Here is a 27,178-nt window from a genome sequence, read left to right as displayed (position 1 = left end):
AATTATTAATGAGGTGAATTATGCTTGAGCTTTTCTTCTAAATATTTGTTAAGTGGCATAGTTCCTAAACACACGTTATCTTATAATACAGGCAGGTTTTGAGCATCTGTTTTAGTGGCACATAATTTATTGTCATTTCTTTGCTAGTACAAGATAACAATGAATAGCAGTTGGAAATCATTAAAAAAATAATATAATTTAGTTTCAAGTATGCTTACAATTATTCACAAAATGTTATTCATCAAACAAAAACCCCTTCAAATGTTATATAAAATCAGAATTACATCTCTCTGCAATGCTAAGATCTTCTGAAGTGTTGCCTGTATTTTTAGAAAAGAATAGGTGTCATTCCTATCGAGTTATTCACCTATTTTAAAATATACGTTTTTAAAAACCTTGTTAGTAAAATAAGCAATTATAAGCAATTGCAGTTCTGACATCAGTGGAGTCTTTAAACAACTATTTATCCTTACTACTGACAGATTTACTCAGGGTATTGTGGCTATTGTTGTTTAGCAATTAATAACAACAGACATCTTAATGTCTATGTACTTAATCCTATTTAGGTCTGAGTTGCAATTAGCAGAGACTCATAGGTGAACAGAAATTTTCCTTTCTCTCCTCATTTGGTGTAAAAAACCCACAAAAACATGAAATTGTCTTTTGTTGTAAAATCACGTAAGACACAGTATTTGATTATGGGGACTTATATAAACGCATACATGACTCATTCTTTTAAATAAAGTATATGTTAACAATTTGCAAAGAGAATCAGGTATGTTTCTTTTCCTCTTAAATTTTAGTGGGATTAAAAGGAATATTCTAAATTAAAGCTGAGGCTTTTTTATTTGTTTGTTTCTACAATAAAACACTTGATGCTGTGCTTAGCAATTTCTGGCATTCACCAATGTCTTTTTCCTCAAACATTTTCCTGTTAAAATAGCTCTGCTGCTGTAGAAGTAACTCAAATCTCTAAACATATGACCAAAAAAGCCTTTTTTCCTACCAATCCAATCTACCTAGTAGCATCAAAATGCCTTTGGTACAAATCAGTCTATTTGAAACACGGCTAACAAATGGGTCGCTCACAAACATCTCCATTCAAAATGTTATTATAAACAGTCAGAAAGCAATTGTGAATGTTCTGCTGGTACACGAACAGTTCAAAAGGAGGAAGTTGTTAAGATGCAAGTTGAAAACCACTGTATCTGTGCTTACTAATTTTTATGGCAACACTATGGAGAGGATTGTGGGCAGAAGGTACGGTTATCATTGTTCATACAACTCCTTCACCAGCTTACACAAACACTGAATAAAGCTGCTAGAGCTTATGTGCAGCATGCTGGATCTGATGAGCTCAAAAATAAGATAGCTTGGGTCCTATAATATTTAGGATTACGCTGGTAATCTCTTTAGGGGAAGTGTGCAGTATCAGCAGAACAGGCACTTCATTCTTTGTGGAAGCCATGCACTAATAATTCTATATTTGTTGGGTGTCCAAGCCTTTGCTCAGTCCCATTTTGATAAAGAGCTTTTGTGACATTTGGCATAGGGTGACACTGGGTGACACTACAAGAGAGAGTTTCTAGACTGACACTAAATTATCATTATACCCCTAAAAGAATGTCCGGTGCTGCTTGCAGATGAAAATACTTTCCTTTAAATTCTATATCTGTCCTTTTTTAAAAGTCCATATGTGTAAGAATGAACTAAATCCCAACATGCTTTTTCTGACCTCTGAACACGTTCCTCTCTCTAGAGATGAAATAAGAATCAAGATTGTCTTCAATTCTGTAATTTCTGTTCATCTCAAGATTTAATGTGGAAACAATGGGAGCTGAATTACAAATTTGCTAGAACATAGTTGATACAATAATGTACTCCTCAGTGGAGAAACTTGCAGACTATTTGGCCATTTTAGTATCATCTCTGTTTTAAAAAAATATCAAATTTCTCCCAGATAATCCAGGAAATTAGTTCCTAAATTATGAGTTCTTATGGAAAGATCATCCATTTCATTAAATGTCCAAGGTGTTCTACACCTGGAAATTCCTTAATGTCACATTGGACTATCTGTTCATACAAAATTTTCCCTGGGTCATCCCTCTGGTGGCAAAGAAAGTCATTTTGAAGATAGAAACTTGGTTTTGCTTTTATCTGTGTCTTAAATGTTCACTGAATCGAACTAGCTTGTTCCTAAAAGTCCTCCTTACTTGTCTTCGTTAGACCATCTCAGATGATCCTCCCTACCTCTATCAAAAAAGTAAACTTGGTGCAATTTGATTTTTAAAATAGAAAAGCTGTGTTATTTTTTCCACCTTCCCCAAGGAAGCTTTTTTGCTCCTTTTGGATTTTTTTCTCACAGATGTGAACTCTGCCTGGTCACTCTGAATCCTCTGCATGACTTGGCTTGTAGAGGTCTCCCACCGCCTGTGCTTCAGTGAAAGTGCTACACACAGGCATGAGCTTCCTGCTGAAAGTCTTCACTAAAAGGAGTCTAAAGAACGAGACTCAGAAAAAATAGTAAGGAACTAAAGAGACACAACTTTTATTCACCGGAGCAAAATAATTGCTGTTTTATTCTTTTTGTAACTGGAAATATCAGCTATCAAATAGATGACATCATTTCTTTTTGAATAGAAATTTCTCTTCACAGTGAGCTGGGGCTTGGGGACAGACAACCCGAGAGTTAAATTGCAGATTGTCTTGCCTTTCTCTACCAGAACTTCTAAAACTTGGCTGTGCGTATGGATCACCGGGATATTGTTACAATGCAGACTCAGATTCTGTAGATCCAAGGTGGAAGCCTACGAGTCTGCATTGCTGTCAAGTGCCCGGGTCTCGCAGATGCTTCCGGTGGTGGGACGGCACTTTGAATAACAAGGACATTTCTCAGTTTCCAGAATTGCTCGACATCCCTGCCTCCACCAATCCAGAGTGTTAGTGAGGAGGCACAGCCCCAAGAATGTGTCTTGGGGTTGAAAAAGAGAGAGGATGCACTACCTACCACACAGTACTAGAATGTGAAGAAGATACAGGCACTGCTGACAATCGTTAAATCTTCAAAGGAAACCTGGTACATTGGGTGTTAATTACAGTAATGCAAGATGTTTCTGGGAATACAGTGGCTTCTCTTTCTTCTGCCTTGTCAATTAATAACCAGAGTTTTTTGTTACTAACCCTTGAATGGTCCTACTGCCTTTTGACCAAACCAGGAATGCCTAAAAGGCAATAGCAGAAACTGGTGTTGAAGAATCCAGTGGCGTTTCTCTTTTAATGCCAGGGAAATTAAAAATCCCATCAGTTCTCAGAGTAGCTACAACTGTGATTACCTGGTCATCATAGAACAGTGCTTCATGAACTTCCATCTGGGTGAATGACCTGAGGGGTTTGTTAAAAAGCAAATGCTGGTATTTGCTCTGGGCAGGTGAGTGAGGAATGGAGCCGGTGGATGGTGGTGGTTTATTGTCGCGACCCCTCCTCCACAGACCCCCCAAGTACTCAACTTTAGTTGAGTAACCTCACAGAGGTGTTGGAGCACGTGCTCACCTTTCTGCCAACCAAGGCGTTGCTACCGTCGGCCAGCGTGTGCTGCTTATGGAGGGAGTGTCTGGGCAGGGTGTTGCGGACCCAGTTGAGTGTAACCTGGATCTCTGCTGAACCTGGGAGGCCAGCCATCGGGAGCAGCATTGCTTGCTCCACACGGTAGCAGGGGAGCTTGAGGTGAAGGCACTGGGTCTTCCATGCTCAGTGTCACCCAACCAGAAAATGAAGAGCGAAAACTTAAACCGAAATATTTCACCCCAATCCAATTACTCTTGTGTTGCATCTCTGGGCCTGTTTCAAAAGGGGGTGTACCCCTTTTAATATGAACAAGTTAGGGTGCTCACTGCCTGGACACCCCTGAAGATGGAGAAAGAAATTAAGTGACAGGAAGGAGTAGCAAAAAACAAGATAAGATTGAACAAAGGTCTATGAATACTGAATCTTTATATAATTATATATATATATATATATATTTTTGGATGCTGGGGTGTTGGAAGGGCTGGAAGGAGGTAAATGACATGGTGGAACTCAAGCCTGTAGCACCCTTGGGGATTTGCTCTATAGCTGCTCATTGAATTGTGCCTTGAAGGTCTTCACCTTTCTGTTTATACCTTGTATTGCATAATAGGGAAGGGACTGAGACTGTGGAACTGCAACCCATAACAATTTTTGAAATTACCTGTATGACTGCTTGTTGAGCTGTACATCGAGAATTGACACCCTTCTGTATGTATGTTATATTTTACAATAATGGAAATGGCTGAAATTGTGGAACTGTGACCCATGACATTCTTTGAGATTTGCTCTCTGACTACTTATTAAATTGTACGTTGAAAGTTATCACTGTTATATACATATGTTGAAGTTCACAGTAAAAAAAATAGGGGGAAAAGAGGGGATGTAATGCTTGGGGGAGTAAAAACTTGTACAGTTGAATCAGAAGGACAGCATCTTGAGTGCAGGTGAAGTGAGGCTGTAATATCTCATGTGGGAGTGGGAGGGAGCCACTTGAGACAAAGTTGCCGACCTGATGCTCTATCACTCCGTTATACTTTATATTATGTATTATGTACAGACAGGAAAATTCTCCATAGCCACAATATAGCCATCTCAGAATCAGGAAATTATCATTGATGCATGTCTACCACCTTGTCCTCAGACTCTATTCAAATTTTTCCAGTTGTCCCAGTAATGTCCTTTATAGCAAAAGAATTCAGTTCAGAATGGCAAGTTGCTTCTCTTTGTCATGTCTCTTTAATTTTCTTTAATCTGGAACAGTTTTTCAGGATTTCCTTGACTTTCAGCCTTGACATGTATGAGAATTATAGGCCAGTTATTTTGAAGAACCTCCATCAATTTAGGTGTTTCTAGTGTTTCTTATGATTAGAATTGGGTTATGCATCTTGGGCAGGCATATTACAGAAGTGATGCTATATTCTCACTGCACCTAATGAGGTGTCATATGATTTCCATTTATTCCTTTACCAGTGATATTTCCTTTGTTTATACTCTTTTCTATAGTAACTGATAAGAGTTTTGTGGGCAGATACTTTGAAACTATGTAAATACTCTATTTATTTATATCTCTATGGATCCTTAGTCTCTATTTTATTCAATGGAATATGTCTATGACTGTTAGTATTTATTTTGGTGCTCAGATTTTCCCCAATTTGGCAAGCAGGAGGCCTTTCAAGCTGGGTTCAGTGTCTTTTAGAGATAACTCCACCATCTTTGAGCAATTCCTTGCTTTCTGGCACAAGATGTTCGAAGCTCATCTTGTGTTACCTGTCCCAGTTCTGGAATTAGCCATTATTTCAAAGAGTCCTTAGTAGCAAATGGTATTTAGAAGCCAAGATCTGGACCCTAGTTATACTCATTGCTATTGGGTTTGCTGCTCCAAATCCCAGTGAGCGGACACAGCCAAGAAATATATGCATGTATATTCATACATACATGTGTGTATACGTGTATATATACATATACACACATTTACAACCACATTTCTATCTATATTGGAGATTCATATGCACACACATCCAATTCTAATCCAACATACGGGTCTTTGTAGTTTTCTCTCTGCCCATATTTATAGTTCCCTTTCAGATAATGAGAAACCTGGCTCCCATCATTCTTAATAATTTAGACATTGGATCAATCCCCTTATGTAACCAATCTTCTGTTGTCCCCTTTCTCTTGTGGATTTTCTCCTTACCCTGTTTGGACTCTGGGACTCAAATCCCAAGTAGATCTCCAATATCCAGAGACAGGCTTGCAGAAAACATTTTTCTTTGGAGCTTTAGTCCAAATCCTGCCCTGTCAATTTCTAGGAGTTTGTCATTTGGAAAAATCTTAAATTCAAGCAAAGACTGTTCTGTAAAGATGTTCCTTGGAGCATCATTTATAATAAGGGAAATTGAAAATAACCTAATGTTCACCTAATAAATGAAGTTTTTAGTGATAAACTGCAAGATACAGTAGCAACAAGGGGAAATGTTGATTTTTCAGTAATAAAAGCAAAGTATGTAATTATTAAAAAAAAAAAAGAAAAAAGCAAATGCTGATTCACTTGGTCTTGAATGGGATCTGATATTCTGCATTTTTAACATGCTGCTAGGTGATGCAGCTACTCCTGGTCTCTGGACCACACTTTGAGTGGCATGGTCATGGAAGTCATTAACTGCTATCACCCTGAATGATATCAGGTCCTACACACACATTATCCCATTATAATCAAACCTTGGCAAAACAAAATGCATTTAATGGGAATTCATTCATAAATTATGAATTAAAACCACTATGACCTATAAAAATGATTTGCTAGGCTTACAAGAAGAATACTTAACTTATTATCTGTAATTACTATTAATTATTACATTAATTGCTGTCATTTTATTCATCAGTTTCATTCTCTGTTGTTCCATTACTCCATAGACAAGCAACTCTTGGGGATAAATGCTCATATGTAAAAGATAAATAAACTCCCTCCATGATAATCCTACAAATTATGCTTTTTGAAAAAAATTGTTTTTTGCATTATGAATATGGTAGTAAATTTTTTCTTACTTTAGCTCCAATGATAATATAGTTTAGGGAATTATTATAACATAAAGTTCAATATTATCTTTACTTCATTTAAAAGATATCTATCAGCTGGATGGACAAGAAGTCCACCATCTGGAATATTACGGAGAAGCATCTGAGATGGGAGGGAGACCCCAGATGCTGATAAGTGTGCAGGCATTATAGTAGGAATTAGAGTGCACTGAATTTCATGAACTGTATTTAGGATTTGGACACGAAGCTGGGGTTAAGACGCTATCTGCCCTGATGAGATATATTTGGACACAAACCTGATCCAATGTCAGAAATCTTTTAGAATCACAATTTAACCTGATATTGAGGCAAAAGCTTAAAGACTTTTACTTTTTTCATGAGGGTCCCATTTTTCCATGCTTGAACCCCACCAAACCTTGGGGCAATTGTCTGACAAATCAGATTTGAATCTCTGCTTCATCATAGGCCTTTATGTTTGCTGTCACATGACATCAGAAGATTTTTACCTAATAGAAGAATGTAATTATCAGTCTGCCAATGAGAGAGGGAAAGAGTGCAAATGGGGATTTTAACTGGGATTTATCACAGATGGTAAATGAGATACAATTTGGATAGATAAGCTACAACTTGGGCTACTGAGACCATCTGCAAAAGGATTTTAAACCAAAGTAGTCGTCTTTATTAGAAATTCCTATATGTGTAAATTGTGCTTCACTCAGTATGAGCTTTTCAGGACTGCCCACTTTTAGCATAACTGTAAAATCCCAGGAAACAGAAGCCAACAGGCAAGCCCAGTGCCCAGGAATCAGAGCTTCTTGCCATATACAGGGAGATGCTTCTTATTCCCTTAAGGCAAAAAAAAAAAAAAAAAAAATGTTGGAAAATAAAAGACTTGCAATTATAGCCCCAAACCAAAGGTCAGGAAGTATGGAGAGAACTTCTGGTCACACTTTAATATTTTCAGGTCTGGCTCTGTCCCTGGGTTTTAACTCTTTTGCAGCTGGTTTACATGGTACAGAGAATTCCTGATAATACCTTGAGTCATTTAATTCCCTTCACTTAATTCTGAGATTTATTCTCTCTACTTCATATATGGCAAGTCACTATAGCTTAGTTTCTTTTCCAAATGGGAGTGTGTCAAATCTCATGGCTGTACTGAAAAAAAAAAAAGAAACAAATGTTCAGGATGACTGCTGTAAGAAGTTACAAGAATTCTCTAGTAAGCACCATAGAAAACATTCTAAAAAGAAGTATGGTATGGTCCCTGCATTCAATGGACTTAAAATGCCCATAGTAGAAGATTAGCCAGGTTGAGGTAAAGAGTTGGAACAGTGGGAAGAGAGCCACAAAGCAGACAAAGTAAAAATATTTCCTCCAACCAGAAAGTACCTGAAAAGTCTGTTATTACTATCATGCTTTCAAGAGTTAAGGTATTTTATTGAAGCACAGTGATACATTTTCTAGTTAACTCATTAGCCTGGATTGTTTATCTAACCTTAATACCTTCTGTCACCAGTGGGGTTCTCAGGGAGCAAAGCTAAAGATGTGTAGGTTTAGATAAGCAGGTGGAACTGAAAACGTGGCAGTGGCCTCTGGGAAGCTATAGCCAGGGACTCTAAGCAAGGAATGGCCTTTAGGAGTTACTTGAAGGGGAGGAGGAAGGGAATAAAGTGTGTAGAGAATGGCCAAGAAAAGGGAGAACATTTTGGCTACTCCCGAATTGTTCAACAGGAGCTACCTGCCTGCTATTAAATTAAGTATATTTTATAAATTATTCTAACATAAGGTTAAAAATCAAATTATTTTAAATCTTTCATGACATACTTTGACACTGTGAGAATGCTCCTCTCCCTGAAGGTCGTCATACGATTGCTTTCATAAACAAAAATATTTAATTGGTAAATAAAAGTTTAATTACCGTCTCCGCCAAGGATTACCAGCAGAAAGGTGAGAGGAATATGTAAGAAATTGAAAACATGAGCATATCTCAAGCCATCTCTCGTTGCCTCCCAGAGAATGCCATTGTTGAATTGGTCCACGAGTCAAACAAAAGTACAAATTTGAGCTCCTCTCCTCAGTTTTTTTTCTATCACTTTCATGGTCACAGCTGGTGGAGTCCAAGCACAAATCCTTCCTAGATGTTCAGTTTGAAGCTGTGATAAATAGCATGTCACTAGATCTGCATTCACCACAAGACAGGTCCGCAGGAGGTTATCACTAGTATAATGGCAAGACATTTAGAAATGGCAAATATTGGAGCAATATTGTGATCTGTTGCCCTAATCAATGTCTGAAATACTCTGTCTTGAAGATGTGCTTTATGAAATATATAGTATGAACAAGAAAGTTGTAGTTCAGAAATGGTTGTAGCTCAGAAATGGTGTTTTAAATGAGAGAAAATGAAAAACTTAGTACTTTAAATTTGTCTTCATCTATAATAAATCTCAGATGATGCATTCTGCCGTAATAGGTAAAAATCATCATAGGTTTTTCAAACCGATAACCTCCTTCCACACACAGCAACACACATACATCATTTTTTAAAAAATAGGCAAGGATGAATTTATTCAAAGTTATATGCAATAAAGAAGAAAGAGACTAGAAGGCTAATGTGATAGAGAAAAAGAGAGAGACCAGAGGCTATCACAGTGGGGGAGAGAGGGCTCAAACTCCCCACATACCCTTTTAAATGCCTTCTTTCTCTTTAAAACTGTTTATAGTTCTTCAGGATTACATGTTGAGCTAGGATTATAAATATGTATAAATATGCAGATGCTCTATCAAATCATTCTTTATCCCGTTTGTATTTCCGAAGTTGTGTAAGGTAACCTTTGTGGCTTTCAAAAACATCTTCTCATACCCCAGGGGGCAAATTACCTCTATTTTCATTTCCTTTAGAGTTAGATCATTTTATAATTAAGAACTTATTGAAGCAGATTCTCCCCACGTGTAAGCTACTCCCTGGGGAGTAATTTATGCAAAGAGAGACTCAGAGTTAATATCATATAGGCCTAAAAACTATACAATGAATACCTGGAATGTTTAGTCAATTTTGCAATCATTAAAACCAATTCACTGTTTAAAAGCTTATCACTAAAATAATCCAAATATGTTACATTGTTATACATTAGGTTATTTTTTTAAAAGATCTTTAATAAAGAGATAATGTGGCTTCTCATAATTGTTGCCCAAGAGCTTTAGAAATATTAGTTAATGATGTTTCTGATAATGATGATGATGATGATGATGATGATGAAGACAGACATTTTGTAGCTCTTTACTTTTTCCAGATACTTCTAATACATAAAATATCTCATTTCATTCTCATAAATCTGAGGTTTGTCAGCTAAGCTTTATAAACCAAAATCAGAAGATTGGAGATTTTAGCCTGGCCTTGGCCCCAGTGGCTCACAGAATAGGGGCCGGAATTCAAGAGAACAGAATAGAATGACGCCAAATCTTGTATTTCCCCTATATAACAAAATCTTGCAAATAGGTACTAGTTCATGTAATCTTAAAGCTAAAAGAAACAGAAGTAAATAGAAATATTTAGTCTATTAAGTTTTTTAGTTGATTTTTTTTTCTTCTAATGTTTTTTCATCATTATCTCTTTAACTGGTGCTATTGGAATAAATTAATAACATAGTGTCTTAGATTTCAAGTTGCTTTGACAAACACCAGAGGATGGTTTGGCTTAAACAATAGGAATGTGTTCGCTCACTGTTTCAGAGACCAGAAGTCCAAATCAATGCATTGGTGAGAAAGCTTGCTTCCTTGCGGGGTTGGTAGCATTCTGGCTAGCTGTTAATCCTTGAGTTCTTGGGCTTTCCTGCTAAGTGGCAATATCCCATCCTTTCTCTTCCGGTTCCGCAGACTTCCAGCTTTTGGCCTCTCTCCTCCTTTCTCTTTTTACAAGTCTTTCAGTAATAAGATTAAGACCCATTCTAATTCAGTTGGCCCCACCTTAACTGAAATAATATCTTCAGAAGGTTCTATTTACAATGGTTCACACCACAGGAATTGGATTAAGAATAATGTTTTTTTCTGGAGTACATAATTGAGCCTACAAAATTGCATTCGGGTTACTCAGTGAAGTATCAGCAAAATTGGGTAATTTCTGATTTTGCCACTTCCCAAGTCAAGAGTAGCATTAACCACCTGAGTCCTCAGTTTTCTCATGTGAAAAACAGGAGCATAACACTGAATGTTTTTTGCTTATAGAGGTGACATGAAGCTCTTGTGGAATATTTATCCCCCAAAATTTAAAGTGCGATCCTAAATCTCAGCACTATTAAAAAAAAAAAAAAAAAAAAAAAAAAGTAAAGCAATAAGAAAAAGAGAGTAATGTCCCTCATATATATACTCGATGCATTCAAGGGTGAGAAGCTGTACAAAGGCACCCAAGTAGAAGATATGGTGTACAAAGCATTTTAAAGTATATTTTGCATTTTTATCTTAAAAATTTGGGAAGGGGATGCCACATCTCTCTCATTTGGATAATTTTAACAACTCTTAGAATACTACCAGAGATACAGGAATTACTACATTAAATTTTTTCTCAAGGATTAATCCATAACTTTTATGCTGATGACTTAGAATCATCTTTTCAAGAGGTTCTTTCTACAGGTGCCTGCAGGACATCTTCATATAGATCTCATACAAAATTCACACATGCAAAATGGAAATCCCGTAATCTGCCATCCTCCATAAAGAAGTTTCCTTACCAACATCCTCATTTTTATTAAACCTACTATTTAATCTTACTCTCAAGGCTAGGAAACCAGAAGTCACCTTCAATTATTTTATCAGTTTTCACCTCTGTATCTTTATTTCACCATTTCTTCTCCTTTCTGCCTTTGAAGCACCTTTCTCTTTGCCTCTTCCTTTCCATTTACCCTCCACCAGTGTAATCCACACTTTCAGGATTATAGGAAGATCTTAGTTGGTCTTCCAGGCTTATTTCTGGTAGCCTACCAAACTCATCTTTCTAATGTACCCCAAACACCACTCTAATCATTCCCTCACCCCTGATTTCCTATGGCCAGTGGGATCAGGTGCAAAGTTCTCTGCCTAATCCATAATCCAGCATCTACCCATAGTATGCAATCATATGACCCAAATTTGCAAATACACACCTTCCATTTAGACAGGACACTTGCCTCAATGATTACAAGCCACAATCATCCCAAGTTCTCCTAGCAGAAATGCTCTCTCCTTTGACTTCAGACTGACCAAACCCTACACGAGCTTCAAAATCAATCTCCAATGAAACTATTTCAGTTTGTATTGACTTCATAGTTAATGTGCCCATAATTTGTCATTTTTTCTCTGATCTCTTCATGTATTCATTTTATTTCATCAGTTAACTTATCGGTGTCATTAACATAACATATCCTGTGCCAGCAGCCTTCCTTAGCATAGTGGACACATAGAGCATGCACAGTAAATATGGCATTTTCAAAAGTAAATATCCAGTCAGGTGAATGTGTAAGGCACCCAATGCCTGTTTTGCTTTATTTACCTTACGTAAACTATCACTGAAATAAGGCAATGTGACAGCGCTCAATAACTTGTTCCAAGTCTGAAACATGAAAACCAAAGCCACGGGTTCAAAGAATTTTTGAGTCACGCTATTTCCACACCAAGACTTAAAGGGAGAAAGCAGTGGTATCAAAAGTTTAGAAAAATTCTGGTCCTTGGTTACATTGTTCAGTTTAAAATAAACAAAGCAAATAATGATGGATGGATGCCCCTTCCCTGAGAAGAAGCTTGGGAAAGCCATTCAAATTGTAATGGTACCCACACCCTCACCCCCTTCTATCGTGACAGCGGAGAGAACGGGAGGGAGAAAGGAAGGGTAATAGGCAAAAGAAAACTTTGTAAGCTCAAAATGTTTGTTTTCCCCTTTCAGCACAAATTGAAGTGATACCATGCAAAATTTGTGGCGATAAGTCCTCTGGGATCCACTACGGAGTCATCACGTGTGAAGGCTGCAAGGTATGGGACTTGAACACAGCGCTGTCCTCAGCATCTGTGTGCCTCAGGCATTTGTGTGCTTCATGATACATGGGGTGACACCTTTTTAAAGAAGGGCTTCTAAGGACTCTTGGGCCTACTGCTGGCTCTCAGGAATTCTTGCTTGGTGGGTAGGTGGGTGGTGGATAGATTTTCTGTTCTTTTGCCTTTCACCTTTAATTGTCTAACTGGGCAGCAGCTTCTTAAAAATGGATTCTTATTTGAAAGCTTAAATTATTTGAATACATTTATTTACAGGATATAAATATTGACTCTAGCTATTTTAGCAGGATTATGTCCTTTAAACTCTAGGACATTTATTACTATTCAATAGAACTAAAGGTTAAAATAAAGATTGTAAGCCAGTGGGCATAAATATTTATCTATCTGCTTGAAAAAGAGGAAGTCAAGGTAACAATTGCAAAATGTGTTTGATTATCCCTTATTCTCACATTTCAGGAAAAGAAAAGCAAACTAGAGGCATAGAATGTTAGAAGAGGACCAGATAATCTAAATCAATTTAGAAATCATTGACCCAACCTCATTTTATGAATGAGGACCTGAGGCCTAAACAAGATTATGCCATTTGGTCAAAATCACTGATCTTGTTGGTGAGAGAACATGGCTCGAAACATGGGTGTTTGTCCTTAGTTCAGAATTTCCCCTCCTGTGTATACGAATCCTTCCAAGGACAAACTAATCCCTATGGGTAAATTGCACTTTTAAAATAAAAAGCTGGGGGAAGAGCAATTAGCATAGATCTAATCTGAAATAAGAGAAATTTGCAATTGAACAGTAAACTTTAAAAATTAATCCTTAAAAGGAAAGAAAGAGTGCAAGATTAAATATCAAAGGGAAATAAAAACATTGTTACAACTAATTCTAAAGGGCAATTTGTAACCAATATAAATAAAATGCAGCTAGAATCTGGGAAGGAAAAGGTTATACAATGGTACAATTACTGGCAACAGTGTTTTTCACAGAGATGCAGGCAAACTAAATCTTTAATTTTATGTCAGTAAACTGAAGGAGTAGTACAGTCCTAGATTCGAAGATCCAATATTAATCTTAAGAGATTTTCAAATATAAGTGAAACAAAGCACCCTATAACTGTCAAATAGTGATGCTCTGTGAAAAATTGACAAGGTTTTCATAATGGTCTCAAAAAAGATGATTCCTGGAATTGAAACTGAAGGGAAGAAAAGAAAAATAAATAAATGAGAACAAAGTGGGAGATTAGTGTGGAGAGGAGAGAATAACATAACTATGTGCACTAATCCATCAGTATACTGACCTGCATTCTGTTCCTCTACAGACCTGTATTAAGAATTAAATTATCCCCCCTAATGCACCTTTTTCAACTCAAGAAGAAGAAACAAGAAAGCAAAATTACGTCAGAAATTTTTTAAGCCTCCTAGAATAAGTTATTACTTCCTCTGGGCAGGTAGACAAATAGTTTTCTCTGTAAATATTAATAATTTTGTCATGGGAACCTTCCCCCTTGAAAGCATTTCCACCACTCCATTACCTTGTTATGCAACTTTAAGACCTCTGGTCTAGTTCACATAATATCCACTAAAAAATGTTTTTTAGATCAGTGTCAAAGCAGAGATGTTTTGTATCTCATTGCATAATGGAAAATGGTTGATTTTAAAAACTGGGTATATGTTCATGTTAAGCAGTCAACATATTTTCAACAGTAATTTCCAAAAGATTGGGCTATAGGCAAATATAATCCAACTGGTCTGTAATGGCCAGGAATGAGTGTTTATAATCTCCTGTCATCTATACCTTACAATTTAAAGGAGGAATCCATGATCAAAGAAATTTTGCTGCTGTTATGAAGCATATTCTGAGGTTTTAGTTAAAATAACATTGTACACACTGTTTTCTTAATTTCATAGAAAAACCCATATTTATAAACATGCTACATTTTTCTACAAACAGAAAATTCAAGAAATTCTGTTAAGAATAAGGTGCCAAAATTATCACATTCAATATCATCCTCAGAATTTTTGTAACACTGTTTTCAAGTCAATATAAACAACCCATTTTTAAATAACATCAATTTTGCTTGTGCATTTATTCAAATCCCTATTCAGTCAATAAAAGTTGAGACAGAATCTCTTTTTCATGCCAAAAACCTCTTTTGCAATAATGAGCAACAGATAAGCAAGAAATGCTTCACAATTAATGTCAAATTGGCCTTAAATTAGGGCTGTAGCTGTGACTTTAGAAAAGTCTTTCCTGTCAACTCTTTTGCTAAGTGGTACTTGAGTATCCAAAGACTAAAAGCATGCAATACTTCCTTAAAATGTAAGTTTCAGGTCATCTTTAATCAAAGCTGATAGGCTGAGTTTATACTTTCTGATGGTATATGGTATATGAACACATGATTGCAATTTCTGGGGGCTTGAATGTAAGCCCTCTTTTAAGGGTCTCTATGAATTCAGTCCAACTGGACAATCAGATATCTCATTCTGCCATTACTGGTCCATTAAATAAATAATACACGTGGGTATATGGGGACAGAACTAATCTTTTTATGTTGAATGGCACTGGGCTTACAACCACAGAATGAATTATGACTCTTTCTATCTAAGGAGATCCTTGACCACACATCCATTTCTGAAATTTCACGTAGGGTGGCCAAGCTCTCCTTTGCAGTACCATGCCATGCCGCACTAGAGACTCAGGCAAAAGGAAAAATCAATAATATTGATCCTGTTTTTATTTTAAATTCTTGATTTTTTTGCATTAATGTTGATTTTTAACATATTGCATTAAAATATTTTTTATCTTGATTTTTGAGTTTTTTGGCCACCCTTAAATTTTGCACCAAAGGTGAATGCCTTACTTACCCTCACCCTAGTCCCAGCCCTGCTTTATCCTACTATTGATAGTTCAAGAGACACAGAGCTGTTTGAAGTCAGGTGACAAGACGGATATTGGGCTTACCATCTCCGAACTTTTCTAGGCTTCCTCCTTCCAAAGGATGATGTTGTGGTTATCTTTTCTTAGTAAGGAGTAATGTAGACCATCACTTTGCTCTTGACATTTTGCATCTCAGCTGCAATGCTTTAGAAAGTCCAAGAGCAAACAGAGATTAGGGAAACTGATTAAATGGATGAATGAATGGATGGATGATACTTTCACATAGCGTATGGTCCATGGCCATTCATTTTGTAACAAGAGGACCCAAACTTAATTGCATGAAAACCTCCTATTACCTGCTACCTGAGGCAAGCCAAAACCATTTGTTTAGCTTTTACTTATTACTTATTTTTTTTTGAACAGTTTATATACCATATTTCCTTTATGCAACAATGTGGTTGATTACAAGACTCATCACTGGTTTAGAAACAACTTTCCAGATGCATCCTGGCCAAATTCAGTAATCTGATATGGGAAAAAAATGCTTCTTGGACACTAGGAAAATAATACACATATTAAGCACATGCTCCCCATTGCTACTAATACCCCCAAATTCCTAACACCCACATCATCTCACACAAGCCTGGGTTATTGTCCCCATCAAGTTTTTTCATTATTCGTCTATAGGTGACACTCCCCTCATCCTCCTTCACCACCCATAACCACTGCTCTTTGGGGTCAAAAGCCTTGTCGTTTTTTTTTATGCACGAACATCACATCTCACAAATATCCTTAGTAAGCATTGATTGATTGATTGATTCAATGAATGAATGAATGACACTTTCATCTATCTGGAGATAGTACATATTTCCTCCAACAGAAACACTTGGATGCTACCTAAGGAGAGGTAGCCAAAGAATTCTGAAAATTGAACTCAGTCGTATCCATTGTAGAAAATGCAGTAAATGCATGAGTTAATGGTGTCTTTGTTTCTCTTCTGATAAATCTATTTCCCTCTAATCTTTTTTCCTTCAGGGATTCTTTAGGAGGAGCCAGCAGAACAATGCCTCTTACTCCTGCCCTAGGCAGAGAAACTGTTTAATCGACAGAACCAACAGAAACCGTTGCCAGCACTGCCGACTGCAGAAGTGTCTTGCCTTAGGAATGTCGAGAGATGGTAAGGCACTGGCTTCCTATTTTTTACTTAAATGCTTTCAAATGGAGGCTTTCCACAGTCTGTTTAAGCCCCTTGTACAATTCTAGACAAGGAAATTGGCAAGAAAGAGAAAAGAAACCATAGTTCTGGTAGTGCCTTAAGAGGAAAAGTAAGAACATATAAAAATGTAGTATTGCCTATGAATTAATACGAAAAGTAAGACTTTCCTGTAGCTCATGGAGCTCCCTATGCCAGCCAAGTTAAGTGAAAGCCTTGCAGGCCTAGGTTGTGTGTGACTTACTGTTCCCATGTACCTGCAAATGGGGGATTTCCTGGGACACGATACTTCCAGGGCTAATACAGGGCAAATCTCAGGCAAACCGGGACAAGTTGGTCCCCAGGTAGGTCTAACTGCGTACATGAGTTGCTTAGTATGTGGTGATGCTAAAGAACAGAAAATGCTTTTATAGGAAGTTCAAAAGCTCTACTGGCTGGTCACTTCCACCTGGATAAGCCTTTGGACTTACAGGAGCCCATGTTGATGATTGCAAATGCTACAGCAAAAGTCCAAGTCATAGAAGCGCTGGTGGATGACGTGTTCTCCTCAGAACATGGCGTACCTGTACCCTCCACCTTCCCACAGCCCAAGTGGGCGGTTTAGCCTCCTCCCCCAGTAGGACTTTTTAGATTAATGTGAGAGGACAAATAAACTCAATCAAGATGAACCCATATTTTCACCTAGGTTTGAGTCCATTTTTAGGCATTCATCTGGACTGTTTCCCCACTGACATTGGCCACAGCTCCCTGGCCCCCAGTTGTAAGCTGCCCAGTGTCTTAGGACTGTTTCTGTCTTGCTCTCACTGTATCTTCAGGGCCTGGTCAAAAGCAGAATCGTAAATGTTAGTTGAATGAACCATGGAATTCTCCTATACCAGGGGCCTGAGATGCAGACAATGCTCCTGACCCTGTACCCTCTTTGTGTAAATCACTGTGGATTCTGTGCCTCTGGTCAAATTCCCTCTGGTGAAGTTCAAGGCAATGTGGAGCAAAATTAAAAAAAAAAAAAATCCAGGTTTTAAAGTAATATAGACATAGATAATTGGCATTCAGTGTCCCTTAGTGTATAAGGGGGGTTTATGGGTTATTAGGGTAAATGTGAGGACTTTTAGCCATTTGGATAAATTCAGCTTGGCACAGGTCCTGATATCTAAACATATAAACTACTTACTTTTTAGCTTGCCTTCAACAATTGTACCTTGAATTTTTGCTTACCTTTTCTCAAATTCCCAATCCAACTAATCTAAACTTGTCTTTGCACAAGAGTATACTGATAAGAAAAATTTGACCAAAAATAAAAATCCAACTTTGAGCCCTTCAGCTTATAGGTGGTTTCTAAAACTGCAGAGCAGTGCATTACCAGAATTCTCCATCTATTAACCAACTGGTTTTTTGTTTGTTTACTTGTTGTTCTGGGCTTTCTAATTACATAAATTTACTCCTAGGATAGATTTATAGCTCTCTGCATCCATATAACTAAGGCAAAGAGAGTGAAAGGTAGGGGTTAGGTGGTTTTCCCTGGGATTTATTTGGTGAACTTACATGAGAATTTGAGGTGATGATTATGCACTTCACTTCTACCATATGAAGTCTGCATATTAATTAACAACATCTAAAAATCCCCATTAATTGTGCAAAAACAATAAACCATTGGGTATCTCTTTTTGTTACCCATTCCTACAATAAAAGGAAGTATCTTGTGTGTCTGTTCTGGTGAACAGAATCAGTGGGCAAGGGATGGGCAGATTCACCAGATTCAGTGAAATCAGCTAACAGAATCTAAAAGACTGTCTGAACCCCATGGCATAAAAGAAACATGTCAGGGGTGGGGGCATTTAATGGCTTGACCCATTCTATTCTCGGGGGAGGGGTGGTAGCAGGGATAAACTGCAGCAGGTAAACCTCTATGCAAGTAAAAGCAATACAGTGTCTAAAGACACTGGGGATTAAGGATACTGATCCATCTTAACTTTAGGATGCCAGGGACATCTTCCAAAATGCCTCCTAAGCATGTCTTATGTCAAATAATGATGAAGAGAAATGATTGGGGGTTGGAGTAGTGATTGGGAATGAGGAGAAGAAGGGGCTCAAACAGAACAAAGAAATGGCTGTTTCTTGGAGGGGGGGGGTTCTTACTGTGTCATATGGAGGGATACTGATCTGAAACTTGATTTAAAGGGCACCTTATATCAAATAGGCCAAATTAAACCAGAAATGCTGAATCAGTTTTATGCCCTATTGATAAGTAATACCCAGTATGCCGCATTGAAGGATTCAAAAGTCCTGAAGTTATGATTGATTAGCCATGTCTAGTAAGGACTCACGAATGGGAAGTGGTTTTCTTTCTGCTGCGTATTTATTATCACTACTTTCAACTGACTTAGCAAATATTTTCAAAGTGCTTTAGCAGCAATACTAGTAGTCAAGGTAGAAGTCCCTACACCTAACTCCTTTTCACAACTCTCCCCTCCCTTAGGGATAAAATGACGTCTTCATTTTGATATTTGCATTTGTTCTCTGTTAGCTAATCCTGGCTCCAAGAATCTCCCTTCCCCATGACTGGTCGCTGAAACAACGTACTTACCTGTAGATAGCTTGACATGACTTTTGAAATCCTTGGATTTTCATTCTCAACTTTATTCTCTCCTGAATTTCTGTTCCTATAGTGTTTTTTTTAGCAATGGCACATATACGAGTAGGCAACAAATTTGGCAATAACAAATTTGTTCTAATTTGGCTTCGGCAAAGAACCAAAAAATCAAATCCACTTGGAACACATAACACTTGTTTACATGTATAAAAAGGTGAGGTTATGCATATCTGTGTGTATGTGAATTCATTACAAGTATATACCCACTAAATCATCTTCCACCATCTCTTATTTATTTTTCTTTTAACTGGACCCTTCACAAATGTTAGGTTCGTCTCTGTGTTGAAGGGATCTTCAGTGTATACTATTTCCAATTATGCTTCTATAAATTAAAAGTTCAGGAAAAGGCTCAGTATCAGTAGGAAGATATTGGATCCCAAACACTAAGCTTGAAAAATATAGTATGTGTCCTTTCAGGTATTTTGCATCTGTGAAAGAATGGAAGCTGCCCTCCAAGGACAAGTTTTGCAAATTAGGCTTCTTCTATTAAGAGCTGAACAGTCTAGTATAGTCTCCACTAGCCACGGTTTAAATTAAAATTTGAATTAATTAAAATGCAAAAAATTTTAAAATTCAGTTCATCTTTAGTTACACAAACTGTATTTCTATTCCTCGATAGCCACATGTGGTTTATGGTGATCATATTGGAAAGCACAGAGGACATTGCCATCATCACAGGAGGTTCTATTTGACAAAAAGTTAGAGGAGGTGAGAGACAAGATTTTAAAATCATGAAGAACAGGATTAGATAAGTTGAATCAGGCTTCTTAACAAAACTAAGAGCTCTAAAAAGAAAAAAAAACTGATACATCCTTAAAGTTGAAAGGAGTTAAATTAAGACCAGTTTCATTGGTAAAGAGCAAGACAGAAACATAAAGAACTTTACAACTAAAAATAGTAAGTTAAAATAAGGTAAAATAATTTCCAAAATGTTTATAGGAAGTCACAGATGATTGTTTTACAATTGGGTTATCATGAAGCCAAAAACATATGTCTGGGTAACATGAAGAAAAAGTAGAAATCTTTGAAGGAGCAATAACTTTATTTTTAAGTATTTACTCTGAAAACTTAGATTCCATTTAGAATCTCACAATCCAAAAAAATATGAAATGGTTTCCAATACTTTTGCTTAAAATTGTTCTTTGCTAGTGTGGAATCAAAACAAGGGTTAAGAGAATATCATGAGCAAGTGCCATCATTACTGAATATTTGTAAAGCACTTGCAATGTATACCAAATTGTGGTACTTTCTTTGAGAGCCAGCAGTTTAACAAGAGGCTGCCTCTATACTCAAGTGAATCTCATTAACAAACTAATTCAAGTTTGAGAGGGGCAAACACTTAAAATATGTGTCATTCTGTTCAATGGATAGTGGCAGGAAGAATGCTAATATTTGAAAATATAGTAGTAGCATAGCCTTGGATAAAATAGGCCTATCAATACAACAAATGTACTTACAAATAGTGACAAGGAATTATTTGTATACCAGAAAATTCAGTGGGTTTATTTTTGCCATATACTGTCATCGTTTCCCAAATATGTCACTACTTTCATTGTAGGAACAGGCATAAAATTGAAACCCTGCCTTATCAGCGTTTCTGAAATGAGTGGAAAATTCATTCTAAAACGGCATAAAAGCAATTATTAGTGGAGTCCTTGATTAAGTCTTAACTCTGATGATTCCAAAATATAGTAGAGCCATAAGTAGTTTAAAAATATCTCAGTTGCTTAGTGACCTGATAAGTCGATATTTTAGAAAAGCCATAGTTTTTCTCCATTGAGTTTTCAGATGTTCATAGGGGCAGAGGTCTTGTCAGCATGCTTATTTGACATCGTTAGCTTTGATTATGAGGTTATGGTTAATGGTAGAATTTCGAACCTAAAATTGTTAAATGTCGGATCTTGGCTGGGGTCCTTCAGGCATCTACCGTCAGCTGTGGGTCAGTTCTGTGGCTCTGCTGATCTTAGGTGGCCTTGCCTGGGCCGACTGGGGTGGCCCAGCTCTGCTTCACAGCTCATCCTCCAGGAAGCCAGCTCAGGCATGTCCTCGTCATGATGAAAAGCCCAACCACACAAGCAGTTTTTTTCAAGCCTCTGCTGGGTCACATTTGTCAATATCCCACTGACCCAAGGCAGTCACATGGCTTAATTAAATGCAAATTAATTAAATGCAAAACTAAAAAAAAATTAAAATAAATCAGAAAGTATACCTACCCGTTCCAAAACAAAAATCTTAATCTATAGCGATAAATACAGATTTTGTCTTCACCTCCATAGCTCTGCAACTAAGAACTAGTCTAATCCAACATGAATGCAAAGGACAGAGGGCTGGCAAATAAAGAAGTATGTCACATTACTTTCTTGAGGGAGGAAGGGATTCTTTCTGAAACAAAATATATCATAGTTTATTTCTTCTTAGACAGAAAGTAATTTTTCCTAGAAAATGACATCTAGTAAATTATTTGGAAAGGTACAAGGGAAGCTTTCCACTAAAAGTTATCTATAGAATTCTGTGCATGAACAAACTGGAAATTTCACTGCAATTAATAAGCTTATAAATTTGTCTTGAGAAAGAGAATCTAATATAGACAGTGTCTCTACAAACAAAATTATATGCAATGAACCAAATGATTGAAGACCCTATAAAAATAACAACTGAGGAGAAAAAGGGAGCTTGGTCTGAGTTAACCAGATTGCCTGTCTTCATTCAGAAAAATTCCTGGATAATTACAACTTCATTTTCCTGCTTAGACAGTGTCAGGATGCCAGACATAGGATTTTAAGAAAGACTAAAGGGGAGTGGGAAGAGTTTGTAGTGCTCCAAGTCCAGTCCTCACATCCACAATCCAGCAGGCAGCCAGGAGGAAAATGGCAGGCCTGGACCTTTAAAGAAGCTTCCCAGACATGTATCCACAGCTTTGTTGCCTTTCTGTTAACCGTGGCGTAATCACATAGATGCCACTGGCCGGGAGAGGACTGGGAAACATGGTCTCTATTCTGAACAGCCTGCGTGCAGACAAAATTCGGTGACTCTATAGCCAGAGAAAGAAGAGGAAAAGGAATACTGGAGGAAGAGAGGGGATCGAATGGCAGTCTCTTTCACGGCAGAATCTCCTCCGTGGACACTTCCTTTTGGAGAGTTCTTAAGCATCTCACTATTTAGCTATTCTCAGAAAAGCACTAACCCTAGTGACAGAAATTAGACTTTTCTATCCTCCACTTGCTTCTTTCTACATTCTGTGAACTCCTAACACCAACAGGTGATGGGAACATTGTTTCAAAGGAAAAGAGAAACTTTGATGGGAACCTCCAAATTTGTCATAGTCATCACCATTAAACATTATGTGAAAAATGTAGTGCTTTAAGAATCAGGCAAAGTGACTCCTTGAGTCAGGATGTTCACAGCCTAACAAGACAGCTGACAGCTTGGGAGGGAAAATGTCAGTATTCATAAGAATTCAGGAGGTTAAGCCCCCTAAGTTAGGGGACAACACATTGTGACCACTTGCAAACATTTTCCTCCAATGCCTGAGGATTTTGCCAGAAGAGATAGGTAATATCAAACTTGAGGGTGGTAAAATGAGAAAGAGGTTACTGTTGGCTCAATTGCTGGGTACTGGATGTACAAAATTGCTATTTTCCAAAGATTCTTTTCATGTGATCCCTAAAGCCAATTGAAAGCAAGTAAGAACAATGTGTTTATCATCCTGCCCCACATCCTTGTTTTCACCCAACATGTGATTTAGAAAACAGGTCTGCAAATGGGTACGCTGAAATGTGAAAATGATAGGGTACTGTCTGACAATCTGGTAATCCTAATGTTTAGAGAGAAATTGCAGAAAGCTAATGAGTGTTGGTTGACGTTTCAATAGCAAGTACAATTTTGTAGCCTTGTTTGTTTTTTCACAAGTTAGGAAGAACAAGGAAACAAGCCTTCTTACTTCAAGGAAACAAATGCATATATAAGCTTTTACCTCTTCTGAGCTTTGGTTCGATTCTCACTATGGACATAAACTAGAACAGGCTCCCACTGAATATAACCTTTCATCAAAAGGTCAGTGAATGGATTCTTGGGTTATGAGGCTAGGAGTTTGTGCATTTGATATCAAGGGGGCAACCATCCATGGCCTGGTCGATTTGAGACGGCTACTGAGACTGATAACCACAAGTGTTGTGCTCTGCTCTTCTCTCCAACCCAGCTGTGAAGTTTGGGAGGATGTCCAAGAAGCAACGGGACAGCCTCTATGCCGAAGTGCAGAAGCACCAGCAGCGGCTGCAGGAACAGCGGCAGCAGCAGAGCGGGGAGGCAGAAGCCCTGGCCAGGGTGTACAGCAGCAGCATCAGCAACGGCCTGGGCAACCTGAACAACGAGACCAGCGGCTCTTATGCCAACGGGCACGTCATCGACCTGCCCAAGTCAGAGGGTTATTACAGCGTGGATTCAGGCCAGCCCTCCCCGGATCAGTCAGGACTTGACATGACTGGAATCAAACAGATAAAGCAAGAACCCCTCTATGACCTCACATCCGTACCCAATTTGTTTACCTATAGCTCATTCAACAACGGGCAGTTAGCACCAGGGATAACGATGACTGAAATCGGTAAGTGGAACTCTCTTCCCAGTTCATTTTTGAAAATTCTGTTTTGAAGTTGCCTTGGCCCTATTTCATAGGGCCATTTGCTTGGGTCTTAGGTGAATTACTTGGCATCCATAACTAATTGATACAACTAATTGATATAACTAATTGATTTCAGATAACTGATTGATTTTAAAGTGTATTTTAATAAGTACCATTGTTGCCCCACCCTATAAAATTCATTGTGAGTAAAGGAAGAAAGAACAAATTATAAATAGCAAGATACTAGCTATTGAATTTAGGTTCACCCCTGAAGGAAAATGTTATTGGTATAATCAGGGATATTTCAGCATGTATTCAAAGTGATGTTATTCAAAGTGAAATACCTAAGAAATATAGATACAGTTTGGTATAACGGAATGAAATGGGGTCCAGCTCTCCCTCTCAGATAACTGAGGACAAACCTTAAGCAAACCGTACCTCAGTTTCCTTTTCTGTAATGGTAAAGAGTAGACCAGACGACCACTAAGAGTCAATCCAAGAATTTTACATGTGAATAGAGTCTGAATCATTGGCAATGAAAAGAGTGTAGTCTGGAACGTTACAGAGCATAAGAGAAGCAAATGAGCTCCAATGAGAGGGGACAATCGCAGGCATTGATTGCACCAGCAACCCGGTCCTGCATTGTAATGTCCTCCCATTCCAAGGAGTGGTCTTCAAGAGGGCCTAGCCATGGCCGCTGCTGACCTGTCACAACTCTGGTTTACCCTGTTAAGTTCAGAAGTCTACTTAATCTCATTAACTGGCTGTAGTGAAAACATTGATAGGGGCTTAACACTTTACTCTCCTGTGCAGCAGAGAAAAGCTACCCAAGCAGTGGCTATACCAGGCTTTACTGTAGTATTTCATGCACTATTGCTCAGGAACTTTTGGAACCTCCTCACATCCCACTCTGAAAGGTGGCACCAAAGTGTGGTTAAGAATCAGGACACAGGTGTTTGGATTTTATCTCTGAAGCTTATAATTTCAGCTAGAACAAGTTTCTTAATCCTAGCTTTGCTCATCTTTAAAAAGGGGGAAATAGTATGTAGCTCATAGGGTTGTGGAAAGAATTAAATGAGTTAATAACTGGAAAACAGAGCAATGTTTGGTACCGAGCAAATGCTCAATAACTGTTGGCTGTTATTATTTTTTGTACACCATGTGCTCAGCCACCTTCTTTGTCTATCCCAGAAATAGAAACCTAAATCTTGCAAGTGTTTTAAATTAAGTGGCTGTGAATACAAAACGAGAATCATGGCCATATTCTTGGCTACTTGTACAATCAGATTGAGGAAGAAGAAATGTAACACAGTTATAAACCCAATGTTTCTTTTTTAGCAATTCAGTAAGTAATAGTGAGTAAAGAAATTGTTGATAAAGCACTTGTAACAGCATCCACAATTGAGACATAGAAAACTAACCATCACAAAAATATTCATTATTATTGCTATTCTTAACCAAGTTTTTGCTATATCACATGCACTTGACACACGTTTCATTTTCACAAACATCTTATAAGTAAAATTATTATCCCCATTTTACACATGCAGAAACAGTAGCTTAAAGGGGTTAGTAACCAGAGTCCTATGGTTATTAAATGGTAAAGCCAGGTCCCAATGCAGGCAGCCTAGTTCCAGAATCCTTAAGCTCAACCATTACTGTTCTATCTGATATGGATTTACTCTCCTCAAGTTTCACTGTCAACCAATAGGGAAGGCCTGTGTAAATGAAGTCACACAATCTTTCCAAAAGAACATGTTACTAAAAAAAAAAAAAAAAAAATGGTTCCAGTATTTGTTTTTATCTTACTTCGTATCTAGGTGCCTGATTCTACTATTGATTTGGAACACTTGTTTAAATCCTTATAAAATAAACAAACAAAAAAAGTTACAATTTTTGGGCAATCATCTGTCTCCATATCCAAAAGGAAAGTCTTCTAAGAGTTCAGAGATCAGTGTCTTTGTGGTTTAGCATCAATAGACAGTATTGTGGAGAGAGAACTACAGCCAAACCATCAGATGTGGGTCACCCTGGCAAGTCACTTTTCTTCTCTGACCCTCAGTTTACTCATCTGTAAACTGATGCATTTGGACTAGATAATTTCAAAAGTCATCCAGATTTTCTATGCAGACACTGACACCTAAAATGAACTAGCATATATTTTCCTAAATATTTCAATGTACAGTTAGACTTTAGAGATCTCTAGATATGCTCTAAATTGTGGTAGCCTCTTCCATCAGACTTTTAGGGTTGCAGTTAGACTGCCCTGTGCATGCTCTCGCACTCCTAAGCCTAAATATTGGCTTGGCTTACATTTCGTTAAAACAGCAATGCCATCTAGTGGACACAAACTCATTCTTGGCTCTAGGTACCTATGACTAACCACAGTAGCGCAATACACTATTCCTTCCCGCACCATCCAAAAAACTGCCACTCATTTCACTAAAACACTGAGGCCCTAACACTAGCATTGAGCAGGAAGGCTGCAGTGGTATAGCATGGTGGTTGAGAACTCTGTTTCTGGGGTCCGAATCTTGGTTGCATCTTTCCACTTAAGCGATATACAAAACCTCTCTGAGGCTCAGTTGTAAACCTGGGCAAGAATAGTCTCTATATGTATTACTAAATAAGTTAGTATTTATAAGTTCTTAGGGCAGCGGTTGGCATGCATAAGCCTATCATTATTAATATTAATATAACTGATACCACAATATTATCAATCTCATTAATTATTACTTAATAGTAACATTACAGATACTATAATTACCTTTTATTGAGTAGCTCCTCTGTGCCTAGCGCTGTCCTAAGCATTTAACCATGCTGTTATTTAGCTTCCATAACAATCCTACTATGCCTGTTATGTACGTATCTGTATCCCCATCTTACAGATGAAAAAAATGGAGGCTCAGAAAGTTATATAACTTGGAAAAAGCAAAGTAAGTATATGAGCCAGGTCTGAGTAACTTCAAAGCCCATTCTTTTAGCCAATACCCTACATTTTCTCTCATCAAACAAAGGGAGCCCCTCAAAAGCTAACTAGCATTACCACAGCAAAGAGTTGTTTGGTGTTTGCTGCCTATCTGATGTCCTCATGGGTGCTGTACAAACTCAAGCTCACAGGGTTTTCATGTTGACATTTTTTACTTGATTCAGTTAATGGGCATCTGTACCAATCTGTGACAAGCTGTCCTCGAAAGAACCTTGTGCA

At 37.7% G+C, this 27,178-nt stretch overlaps 1 protein-coding gene across 1 annotated transcript in view; it reads left to right on the top strand.

The window, feature by feature from the left end:
- The window catches only part of RORB (RAR related orphan receptor B), a 202,962-nt gene that overhangs the window by 131,399 nt on the left and 44,385 nt on the right, over positions 1-27,178 (top strand). The window contains exons 2-4 of the mRNA XM_037797309.1: positions 12,512-12,597; positions 16,525-16,666; positions 23,551-23,952. Coding sequence (XP_037653237.1) covers positions 12,512-12,597; positions 16,525-16,666; positions 23,551-23,952 — 630 coding nt within the window. The remainder of the gene's footprint in view (positions 1-12,511; positions 12,598-16,524; positions 16,667-23,550; positions 23,953-27,178) is intronic.

Source organism: Choloepus didactylus, chromosome 10, assembly GCF_015220235.1.
Source record: "Choloepus didactylus isolate mChoDid1 chromosome 10, mChoDid1.pri, whole genome shotgun sequence".
Classification (NCBI taxonomy): Eukaryota; Metazoa; Chordata; class Mammalia; order Pilosa; family Megalonychidae; genus Choloepus; species Choloepus didactylus.
Note: the sequence above shows the minus strand (reverse complement) of the source record. Positions and strands in the feature narration are given on the sequence as shown.